Source organism: Homarus americanus, unplaced genomic scaffold (genome assembly GCF_018991925.1).
Source record: "Homarus americanus isolate GMGI-L3 unplaced genomic scaffold, GMGI_Hamer_2.0 scaffold48357, whole genome shotgun sequence".
In the NCBI taxonomy this organism is placed as follows: Eukaryota; Metazoa; Arthropoda; class Malacostraca; order Decapoda; family Nephropidae; genus Homarus; species Homarus americanus.
Window position 1 is genome coordinate 131763 of NW_024738983.1, and position 13029 is coordinate 144791.

A 13029-nucleotide genomic window follows, 5' to 3' on the forward strand; every position below is an offset into this window, starting at 1 on the left:
GAAGAGGAGCAGCAGCAGGAGAAGGAAATAGGAAGAGAAAGAAGAGGAAGAGGAGGAGTAGGATGAGAAAGAGGAGACAGAAGAAGAGGAAGAGAACGAAGAGGAGGAGTAGGAATAGAATGAAGAGAAAGAAGGAGAAGAAGAGGAAGAAGAGAAAGAAGAAGTGGAGGAGGAGGGAGGCGGCGTGAGTGTGGTAACTATACCCATTATGACAGTCGAGAAGCGCTAAGATAATATGGTTAAAATCTAATTTGTTTTCCCAAGAGAAGATGTTGTCGTGTCTGCCACCTGCTGTTGGTAGAGAGGGGGGCGGCAATAGTGCTCTTAATACAATTGGCACTCTGGCACCCAAACTAACACATGTGGCACTGAAACGATAATTAACACGTGGCACTGAAACGATAATTAACACGTGGCACTGAAACGATAATTAACACATATGGCACCGACAAACTGGCACCCAAACTAACACATGTGGCACTGAAACGATAATTAACACATGTGGCACTAATATATGACACTGTACACCCTAACTCAAGTGGCACTGGCACCAAAATTATCACAAGTGGCACGATGGCACCCAAATGCCTCCTGTGTCACTAGGGCTTTCCGGAGAGAAGAGCCGTCTGCTAATTGTTGTCGAGTGCTGAGACAATATAACCATTAGCGGCTCCCGGGACTACCTCCACCACTAAGAGGAGCAAGAAGAGTAGTAGTAGTAGTAGTAGTAGTAGTAGTAGTAGTAGTAGTAGGTGTAGGAGACATTCAGAGACAGGTGTAGGCCCAGGTAGTCAGAGAGACAGGTGTAGGCCCAGGTAGTCAGAGAGACAGGTGTAGGAGAGACATTCAGAGACAGGTGTAGGTCCAGGTAGTCACAGAGACAGGTGTAAGAGAGACCTTCAGAGACATGTGTAGGTCCAGGTAGTCACAGAGACAGGTGTAAGAGAGACATTCAGAGACATGTGTAGGCCCAGGTAGCCACAGAAACAGGTGTAAGAGAGACCTTCAGAGACAGGTGTAGGCCCAGGTAGTCACAGAGACAGGTGTAAGCCCAGGTAGTCACAGAAACACAAGTGTACAAGGAAGAACCAGGGAAAAGCTGAGTTAGTTCCGGGGACAGAAGAGATTAGTGACCTAACTTACTATAACCTAATCAACTATACTCCTTCAGGGACCTTCACCTAATGATCTTGGTCGTCAGGAGTCAAGTTTAAGATGTTGGTATGTCATTTAACTTTGTTCCAGTAATTCCATTTGTTCACGTCTCTTAACAATCTGTTCACTATGTCGGTATAAAATGTGATCTAATTATACTAGATCATATAAAGCTACGTAAATAATATTGCAAAATAATCTAAAAAAAAAATGCATAAATAAACTTCACAATAACTAAAAACAAGAGTTATTATTTATCTACATTAATCGAATGGTGTTTTTCTACGCCTCAACAAAAGATCAATTAATCACAATTTAAAAGAGAACTATAACGTATATGAACCATTAGTTACGTAAAGATGATTATCATTATGTAACTATGCAAATAATAATAATAACAACAACAACAACAACAACAACAACAACAACAATAATAATGATAATAATAATAATAATAATAATACCATCATTATCATTACGGTTATCATCATTATAATACTTTTCCAATATACTGTGAGCAATACATTACATAATTACATCATAAAACGGACAATGAGATACTCTTGTTTCAGTGGAAGATTATGAAACACGCACACAATACAGACACACACAATACACATTCAGACACACATTAATGACAGACACGCACACACAATATATATAATACACATTCACACAAAAACAAATGACACAAATAAGGACACACACACACACACGGACACACACGGACACACACACACACACGGACACACACACAGAACACACACACACACACACACACACACACACACACACACGAACACACACACACAGAACACACACACACACACACACACACACACACACACACACACGAACACACACACACACACGAACACACACACACACACACACACGGACACACACGGACACACACACACACACGGACACGCATACATAACACAGAGACAGACACACGTACGCCCCATAAGACATAACCAATTTAATTATAAACACTTGAAAAATTACGTCCTGGAGCTGAACCAAGAAGAAGCCCCCAGAGTTCACAAAACAGCTGAGGAAAGGCTTTAACCCAGGTCACAAAAAGAGTGGGACAGAGGTCAAATCAGGTCACAGAACAGCTGGGACAATAGCCTTAATCCAGGTTACAGAGGAGTGGGAGAAGTCACATCAGGTCACAGAACAGCTGGGAAAATGCTTTAATATCACTAGAGGTCAAATCAGGTCACAGAGCACCTAGACAAAAGACCTCACCTTAATGTTCAAGATAACACAGAAGGGTCATCCACACAACAGCTGCGACAAGACATCACAACAAGGCAGAGTCAGATGTGCAGACTACAGGAAGGAACTACGTGAGATTTACATAACCAACTTGGTGTTATCAGAGAGGAAACTGCGGCAGTCACACACACAGAGAGAGATGACTGGCATTATAACCCCCTGCCATGCTCCCTAAACACCAGGAATAAAGAACACACACGGGGCGTTCTCTATAGGTACAAGGGGCGTTCTCTATAGGTACAAGGGGTGTTCTCTGTATGTGTAAAGGCGTTTTTTTTACATAATATACACGAGGTTTTGGAGCCTACAAAAGAAACCATATCTTCTTTTAATGGTTCCCAGCATAAAGAAACCATTTAGGACACACACACACACACACACACACACACACACACACACACACACACACTACTGGAATGGTCTAAATCCGGGGCCACATGTTAACGAGCCAACATAACCGTGGAGTGTGGCCGTCCCTCTGCCCACAGCCTCGCCCAACGGAACCAAGCGGAGACAGCTTACCCTTCACCTCCAGGCCAGACCTAATGTGGAGGATGGAGGTTGACTATACATGGAGTGAGGAGGAATATTATGCGTGGAGGGGGAGATTATACATAAGAGGGAGAGGGAGAGGGATGGAGGAGGCATAACTGGAGGGAGGAAAGAAGCAGGCATTATCTCCCACCTCTCAACGTAGAATAACCTCACCCCTCACTTACAATCTCTCACCTCTCACTTAGAATATCTTCACCCCTCACTTACAATATCTCACCTGTCAGCGCCACGGAGAGGAGCTGATAAGAAAACTAATAATAGTAAAAGAGAGAGAGAGAGAGAGTGGGCACCTTACTTTACATTTAGGGAAGTGAAGGCGATCGAGTGCAGTGCCAGCCAGCCAGCTTACGGGATCCACATTTACTTTCACTTACACACTACAAAACACACACACGGCTAAATTCGTACACACCAATCATCTCCCTTCATTCTTCCCACCCTCCTTCATTCTTTCCTCCTTCATTCTTCCCTCCATCCTTCATTCTTCCCTCCTTCATTCTTCCCTCCATCCTTCATTCTTCCCTCCTTCCCCCTCACTCCCCATAAAACATCAACAAACATGAAGGTGGTACACAAAAATGACCCCAACAAAGAGAGTCTCTAAGCTCCAGTTTGGCGTCCAGTGTAAACAAGAGACGTTACCTGTCATTACCTGAGAGAAAAACACCTTTAGCCACACCATCATCTTCACAAACACCTTTAGCCACACCATCATCTTCACAAACACCTTTAGCCACACCATCATCTTCACAAACACCTTTAGCCACACCATCATCTTCACAAACACCTTCAGCCACACCATCATCTTCACAAACACCTTTAGCCACACCATCATCTTCACAAACACCTTTAGCCACACCATCATCTTCACAAACACAACACCACAACTTTCCACCACACCTAAGTGCCAGCCTGCCCTTAGATGTACGCCAGACGAACCACAAGCGATGATATCCACCCATACCCACCCACACCCACACCCACACACACCCACCCACACATGCCCACACCTTTATGAGTCGGTAAAAACTTGTATTTCTTCATTACGTAAAATCATTCTCAACTTGGGTACTGTAAAAATGTCTGAGTGGAGTCAGTGTGTGGAGGACATGACTGGCTGTATTGTGGTGTGTTGTGGTGATGGTGTGTTGTGGTGATGGTGTATTGTGGTGATGGTGTGTTGTGGTGATGCTGTATTGTGATGATGGTGTATTGTAATGGTGGTGGTGACAGTGGTATGTGGTGGTGATGGTGGTATGTGGTGGTGATGGTGGTCTGTGGTGGTGATGGTGGTATGTGGTTGTGACGGTGGTATGTGGTGGTGGTATGTGGTGGTGGTGGTATGTGGTGGTGATGGTGTCGTGTATGTTATGGTGAGGTGTTAGGGTAGCAAGGTGTGCATTCTCCCTATCTCTATTGTTTCTCCTTTCCTCCCTTTCTTCTCCCTACCATATTTCCTCTCTCCCTTTTTGGTTTTATACCTTCCTTCCTTCCTCTCTTCCTCCCTCTTTCCCCCCCTTCCCCCTTCCGCTTATTTTCTCCTTCTCTTCCTCGTTCTCTGTTTTCCTCCTTCCATTCTCTCTGTTCCCCTCCATTCCTTCCCTCAGTCCTCACTCGGTCATTCCCCTCCACCAGCGTACCCTGGGGGGAATGAAGGGGGAGGGGGAAGGGAGGGGAGTTGAAGGGTGAGGATGAGGGGAGGGGAGAAAGGGAGTAAAGGGAGGAGGAAAGGGGGATGAGGGAACACCTTGGGACATGCCCCCCCCCCCTCCGCCCCCCCCCTCTACCGCCAAAATCATGAGTCATAAGATTGCGGTAGCACAGGTAGACGGTCGTGATAAGTGGACATTGGGCAGGTAAATTCCCATATTTTTTCCCCTTAATACCATTTATTATCTCATTTTTTTGTCTCCTTTTCTGTCTCACATAACACAGGATTACGTTAGGGTGTAGGGGATTGGTATACACCCTCGTAGGAAATTTCTGGGTTCATCACTGTCTACAGCCCCACACACACACACACACCTGTACAACACTCCTGTCTTCAATACGTCTTTCTTTCACCAACCTAGTCTTCATCACACCATCATTACACTATATACCACCACTACCACACCATCCTTCACCACCACCACCACCACCCGAACACTTCCTCCACACCCTTCATCATACTATCATCATCACCATCACACCATCCCTCACCACACTAACACTTCAATATTATCACCGCACCCTTTATCACAGTAACATCACCATCACTACACCATCACACCCCATCCTTCATCACCACACCCTTCATCACCATCACTACAATATCACCACACTCTTCACTACCAACACCCGTCAGTTATTCCCCTGCCAAGTACACGAGCGAGTTAAGATCGTCAACTTGTCAGCATCTACAGCAGAAAGCGGTGACGGAGGGAGAGAGGCTGACATGGTGTCACTGGGTCTCGCTGGCCACAAAATACAGCGTGGAAATTCAATCAAATATGGCGCGAACGATGACATCATCATCAGCTCTTTCAACGTTGCCACATCTCCCCAACAAAACTTAAGGTACACGTTCACATATCAATACCTTCCTTATGTCATAATCTTTGATATTATATTAAATTATTTCGTCCACTAAACGTACCATAGAGGCTACCAAAAGTGATCTTAAAGTAGAAGAACATACTACTAGCATCTGAAATTTAGCACCACAGGATATTTCTCTCTACCAGTAATAATGACCCCGGGGCTGAACCTGTGTGTTATTGTGGTGTTTTTCTCACTGTTCACCTGTGGGTTAGGTTTGGTTAGAAAGGCACTGTACTGTGGAGAGAGAGAGAGAGAGAGAGAGAGAGAATTTAACCTTTTTCCAAACCTGTCTAAATCCGCCTGTAGAAACTGTCAAAAAACGTGATAAGGAGACCCATCGATAACATATAAATTTGACCTTCGTTAGTGACCGCAACTTTCACCTTTCCTGACCTGACTAATAGCGCATTTCCTGCACGAGGGCCGTTTATTTTTTGTTTTATAGTCAGTATCCGTTTAACTTATGTGAAGAGCAGCAAAACTTGTATTCGTTAAGTGGATATTCGTTAGGCGAATGTACGTTAAGCGAATGTACATTAACCGGATGAACATTAACCGGATGAACATTAACCGGATGAACATTAACCGGAAGAACATTAACCGGATGAACGTTAAGCGAACATTGACTGTACTGTGGATGAGATAAAACGTCACCTCGAATGGTGGAGGACCGCCAAGTGTACCTCTGCCAAAACTCGTCTGGAATCATTGACGTCTAAAGGAAATTGTCCGACAGTTTTTATTTTTCTGGATATTTACCTCTTGGCTACCGATGACACACACACACACACACACACACACACACACACACACACACAAACACACACACACACACACACACACACACACACACACACACACACACACACACACACACGTATATCACCAAAGTAAAAAAAATATAACTCTTCATCACGGGAAGACGACAATACGAGGGGAGATAAATTACAATAAAAAACAATGCGCCAAGCCACAGCAGTCGACTCATAAACACGAGGACGCCGATCGACCCCCGGAAATAAAGAACCTGGTGTTCCATTATGGCATCGTCCAGTGAGACAAGTACAGGCGTTCCAATAAAGGGTTGTCCAATGTGAGGGAAGGGAAGGAAGGGAAGGGAAGGGGAGGGGAGGGGAGGGAGGGGAGGGGAGGGAGGGGAGGGGAGGGGGAAGCAGAGGAAATGGTAAGAAAGGAGGAAGGGGGAAAGGAGGGAAGAAAGAGGGGGTGGTGGGTGGATGGGTGTGGGTGGGTGGGTGGGGGAAAGGGTGTTAATGTAGCATGGGATGTGTGGGTCTTTAAAGTAACGAGGAGGAGGAGGGGGTGTAGGGGAAATGTGTGTAGGGAGTGTTGAATTGTGTGTGTATGTGTGTGCGTGTGTGTTTGAGTGTATATGTGTGACTGAGTGTGTGTGTATGGAAGTATACTGTTGTCTATGGGTGTATGAACCTGTATGAAGGTAGGTGTATGAAAGTGACACCAATACGTTACACCCCCCCCACCCACCCCCACATCCACCCACCCCCACATCCACTCACCCCCACATCCACTCACCCCCACTCCTATCTGTGTGCATAAACTACCCTTATTAACCTAAGTACCACGGCCACAGAGCTACTGCTAACCTATTCAGTACATCAAGGAACAATCTCTCTCTCCTCTTCTCCTCTCTTTATTCTCTTCTATTCCATTCTCACTTTTATTCTCTATATTACAGCCCACTAATCTCCACGAATGGGTCATTATATACACAGACTTGTTCCCGTAAATGTTGTAAGGAATTAGATGTAAAAACTCAATATGTAAATGAGTCTAGGGGCAGTGGGTTATGGCTGGGTCAGAGGTTAATGATTCCACAATGGGAATTTAACCATACCAGGACCCTTATTGTTTAAAGTATAACTGGAAATTAAATTATATCTAAAATCTAATCGGCAATATGAATTTAGAAATGATTTTAGACTTAGAGTACAATTGAAAACACACTTGAAATTCAGCTATAACTCTTTAAAGATGGGTTAAGTCGTCACCTATTACTCAAATGCTAAAGAAAACCTCCGGAATTTACGCCCCCGTTTTCATTTATTTTTTCTATCAGTAGTGAATAATCGTTTATACAGTATACAACACGTAGATGACTAGTTTGCATTTTTCAGGGTTACATCATATCATTAACGAGCAGCATTTAAACACCGTTCAGAATAAACATGACTATTATAACATGATATTGTAACAGGTAAATAATCGCTCAGTCACACCCCCAGTTGGTCCAGAACTCTCCCCACCACCTTCTTCACTTCACGAGAGTTCGACACTCAAGCGTCCAACATCGCACACAAGTGGAGTTCCCCAAGGCTCAGTACCTGGACCATTATTATTTATTATATACATAAACAACATAGATATCGGCATAGACAGCAACAAAAGTAAATTTGCTGATGACACTAAAATAGGACGTGTTATTAAATCTGACGAGGACTCCGCAAAACTACAGGAAGATCTAAACAAATTTTTCGAATGGTCTGAAAAATGGCAGATGAAATTCAACGTGGACAAATGTAAAGTACTCAGTATAGGAGATGTAAACAGGGAAACCAGATACCAGATGAACAACGATGCCATAGAAATCCGACTGCGAGAGAGATTTAGGAGTAATGATAAGTAGGAACCTTAAGCCAAGTAAACAATGTGTTTTTGCTCGTAACAAGGCTAATAAAGTACTTGGGTTCATACAAAGGAGTGTTAGTTACAAGACTAGCGAGGTCATCCTAAAACTGTATCTTGCGCTTGTGAGACCACACCTGGATTACGCAGTTCAGTTCTGGTCACCGTATTACAGAATGGATATAGAATCCTTGGAAGGAATTCACAGGAGAATGACAAGACTAATCCCGGGCATTAGGAACCTTGAGTATAGAGACAGGTTAAAGCATCTTAATTTGCACTCCCTTGAGAGAGGTAGAGCGAGGGGCGACCTAATAGATGTGTATAAGTGGAAGTCAGGGCTAAACAAAGGGGACATTACAAAGGTACTCAAACTATCCAACCAGGAGCGAACTCGTAACAAAGGTTTTAAATTAGACAAATTTAGATTTAGGCGTGAAATAGGTAAACACTGGTTTGGAAACAGAGTAGTGGATGAATGGAACAAGTTACCAAATATCATCAATAACTCGGATACGCTGAATAGCTTCAAACATAGGTATGATGCTTATATGAGCAATAGGGGTTGGGTGTAAACGGGACTGCCCAGTATGGGCCAATAGGCCCGCTGCAGTTTCCTCCATTCTTATGTTCTTATGTTGTTCCCTCAAGATGTTATTGGTCCGCCAGCAGGTCTCCATCCCTCCACTCCTGCTTCTGGTATTCGTCTGTCTGATTTTCTTCAGCCAATCACACTACACGGCCAGTTTTGATGACGTCAGTACCACGGGCCAGTTTTAATGACGTCAGTACCATGGTCTCCTCCTCTCGCCTCACCATTCTCAATAAATTATCCTCGGCGGGTCACACCAATAACATGTGACCTTTGACCTGTAAGTGTAACCCTGACCACACCTGAGAAGTGGCTGGCTGCGAGACACATCAGGTCACGACAGTATCTTCCCTTCGTAACTCACTAGCTCAACCTAACCCACCCACACACCCACCAGCACCCTACACGAGCACCTCTTTACGACACACCCATACTCTACTCGGCCCACCATTCACACGCGTCTAATACCCTCTTCTTTTATCACCTCACCATTCGTCTTCCTTCCCGCGTGTCTCTGCCCTAGTGGAGGAAACACCCGCCTCGTGTACATCACTAAGCGCTCTGTTAATTAACTCAAGTCTTTTGTTTCTCTTAATTTACTTTTATTTTTGGAGATAGATAATTACCAAATGGGGGAGGGGGGACTACTCTATAATACCTCATTCTAATTATCTTTCATATACCACTAGAGTTTTATATAAACATTGTATTAGCTAATGTTTATAGATTAATCATCACATTACATTATATATAAGTCATTAGTGTAATAGGTTAATGTTTATAGTAAATAACACAGATACGCGAGATCATCAACATATTACGTATTCCTTATGCCTTCTATCCTCTCCTCCTCCTCCTCTTTCTTCCTCCTCTCCTTCCTTTTCCTCTTTATCCTCTTCTTCCTCCTCCTTCCCATCCTCCTCCTTCCCCTGCTCATAGATCCTTAACCCGCATACGCATAAAGAAAGGAATTACATATATAACTACCTTACATATTACCTGTTTTAATCTCCCACACACACACACACACACACACACACACACACACACACACACACACACACACACACACACACACACACACACACACACACACACACACACACACACACACACACACACACACACACACACACACACACACACACACACACACACACACACACACACACACACACACACACACTCCATTATGCAAATATAAGTTATATCTCCTCACATTTCGATAAAATGCCATTACCTCACCTTACTCCCTCACCTCACCTCACTCCACCTCACCTTCACCTCCACCTCACCTCACCTCACTCACTCCACCTCACCTCCACCTCCACCTCACCTTCACCTCCACCTCACCTCCACCTCACCTCACCACATGTATCAACAACACCAAGACCATAAGCCCACACAGGTAACGTCACTATGAACCAATTGACAACCTTTAATTTGATGTACCTGCATATGTAATTATCCCAAACTAATACAAACAGTTCAGTAAGCTAGTTCATGAGTTGGATTATATTGTTAAACTTCTGGGCATTAAATCACTGTAAATATTGTATTATTATTGTATTTTATATGATACAGTATTCCCATGACGTTATATGATTGTATAACACTGATAATAAAGTACCTGTTGTATAATGTAGACTATTGGGTATATTGTATAAGAGAAGATTGTTAAGGTAATTAGAATATAGTTTTTGTGAAGGTTCTCACTGAAGGAGCCACACGCAGTACACGACACTTGAAGAGAAATTAGCATATTACCTGGCAAGACAACACCTCTCTCTCTCTCATTACCTGTGCTTGTATCTGTGACCAGGCACCGCCCCCCTCACTACCTCCAACACACTCTTCCCTCTCTCCCTCACTACCGCCAACACACTCTTCCCCCTCTCCTTCTCCAACACAATCTCTCCCTCACCACCAGGTACCTCCGACACAACACATCTCACCTGTCGAACTGAACGGCGACAGCTTTATGCCATGTTGCTTGTGTTCCCGGGAGGAGTGACAGAGTGACGTCAGGAGACTATACAAGGTGGGTGGAAGGTGGAGGGGTCGAGACAAGGTGGGTGGAGGGGTCGAGACAAGGTGGGTGGAGAGTCAGGCTGGAGTGGGTGGAGGGGTCAGAAGACTAAGGTGGGTGGAGGGTCAGGAACAAGGTGGGTGGAGAGGTCGAGACTAAGGTGGGTGGAGGGTCGAGACAAGGTGGGTGGAGGGTCGAGAGACAAGGTGGGTGGAGGGTCGAACAAGGTGGTGGAGGGGTCGAACAGGAGTGGGTGGAGGGGTCAGACAAGGTGGGTGGAGGGGTCAGACAAGGTGGTGGAGGTCAGATTAAGGTGGGTGGAGGTCGAGACAAGGTGGGTGGAGAAGTCGAGACAAGGTGGGTGGAGGTGGAGAGTCGAGGCTAATGTGGGTGGAGGGGTGGAGAGGGTCGAGACTAGGTGGGTGGAGGTCAGACAAGGTGGGTGGAGGTCAGGGCAAGGTGGGTGGGAGGGGTCAGAGACAAGGTGGGTGGAGGGGTCGAGACAAGGTGGGTGGAGAGAGGTCGAGACAAAGGTGGGTGGTGGGTGGAGGGTTCGAGACAAGGTGGGTGGTGGGTGGAGGGGTTCGAGAAAGAACAAGGTGGGTGGTGGGTGGAGGTTCGAGACAAGGTGGGTGGAGGGGTCGAGACAAGGTGGGTGGAGGTGCCTGGATGGAGGTGGGAGGCTACTGCACAATAACATGTCAGACTGGCGGTGTCCTGGAAGACCACAGGTTGTACGACACTAACTGGCCAGAGACGACGATCACTTCCACGTTGTACTGTGTGTGTGTGTGTGTGTGTGTGTGTGTGTGTGTGTGTGTGAGTGGTGCGTGGTGTGTGTGTGTATGTGTGTGTGTGTGTATGTGTATGGTGTGTATGTGTATGGTGTGTATGTGTGTGGTGTGTATGTGTGTGGTGTGTATGTGTGTGGTGTGTATGTGTGTGTGTGTGTGTGTATGGTGTGTGTGTGTGTGTGTGTGTGTGTGGTGTGTGTGTGTGACAACCACCACAACGAAAAATACTAATAATTTAATACCTTGAAGACTTTAATTAATTACCTACACCCACCTGCGGACAGTCAGGTGGGTGTAACTTAACCACCTTCAATAACCACTAACTACCACCACCTACCTGAGGAGTGGTAGTTGTCGACGTAGGATATCTTGCGTACTCTGATGCGTAGTGTCTGGTAGGCGCTGAGCGTATGTGGCCCAAGCGTTAGACGGCACTCTGCTCGTAGACTACCTCCCGCCAAGGCGATCTGTCAACCAAAAACAAAGAGTCAGCTGGTGAGGGGTGTCAGCTGATAGTTTGGTAAGGGTGAGAAATGTCAGCTGGTAGTCTAGTGAGGAGTGTCAGCTGATAGTTTGGTGAAGGTGAGAAATGTCAGCTGGTAGTCTAGTGAGGAGTGTCAGCTGATAGTTTGGTAAGGGTGAGAAATGTCAGCTGGTAGTCTAGTGAGGAGTGTCAGCTGATAGTTTGGTGAAGGTGAGAAATGTCAGCTGGTAGTCTAGTGAGGAGTGTCAGCTGATAGTTTGGTAAGGGTGAGAAATGTCAGCTGGTAGTCTAGTGAGGAGTGTCAGCTGATAGTTTGGTAAGGGTGAGAAATGTCAGCTGATAGTCTTCTGAAGAGTGTCAGCTGATAATCTAGTTTGGGTGAGAAATGTCAGCTGATTGCCTGGTCAGGAATGTCAGTTGGTAAGACAATAAAAACTTATGAACCACAAAATCAAACCAAACAAACAAAACAAACAGATAAACAAACAGATAAACAAACAAACATTTCAGAACATCAATAAAGTCAAATATTATTTTTAATTCAATAAACATAAAAATCAAATAATTAGAAGAAAATATATAAATTGTCTCACTAATTTATTCAACTCTAGCAAAGTCGAAGGAGAGGAGAGGGAGGGGAGGAGAAGAGAGGAGAGAGGAGAGGGGAGAGGGAGGGGAGGAGAGGGAGGGGAGGAGGGAGAAAGAGGAGAGGAGGGAGGGAGAGGAGAGGGAGGGAGGAGAAAGAGAGGAGAGGGAGGGAGGGAGGAGAGAGGAGAGGGAGGGAGGAGAGAGAAGGAAGGAGGAGTAGAAAGAGGGAGGAGAGGAAAGGAGAGAGAGGGGGAGGGAGGGAGGGAGGGGTGAAGGAAGGTACGTAGGTAGACAGGTAGCCAGG

General features: G+C 45.2%; 1 protein-coding gene across 1 annotated transcript in view; it reads right to left on the reverse strand.

The window, feature by feature from the left end:
* Positions 1–13029, reverse strand: part of LOC121874401 — a 247819-nt gene that overhangs the window by 31386 nt on the left and 203404 nt on the right. Inside the window, exon 6 of the mRNA XM_042378536.1 lies at positions 11991–12120. Within this exon, the coding sequence (XP_042234470.1) occupies positions 11991–12120 (130 nt within the window). The remainder of the gene's footprint in view (positions 1–11990; positions 12121–13029) is intronic.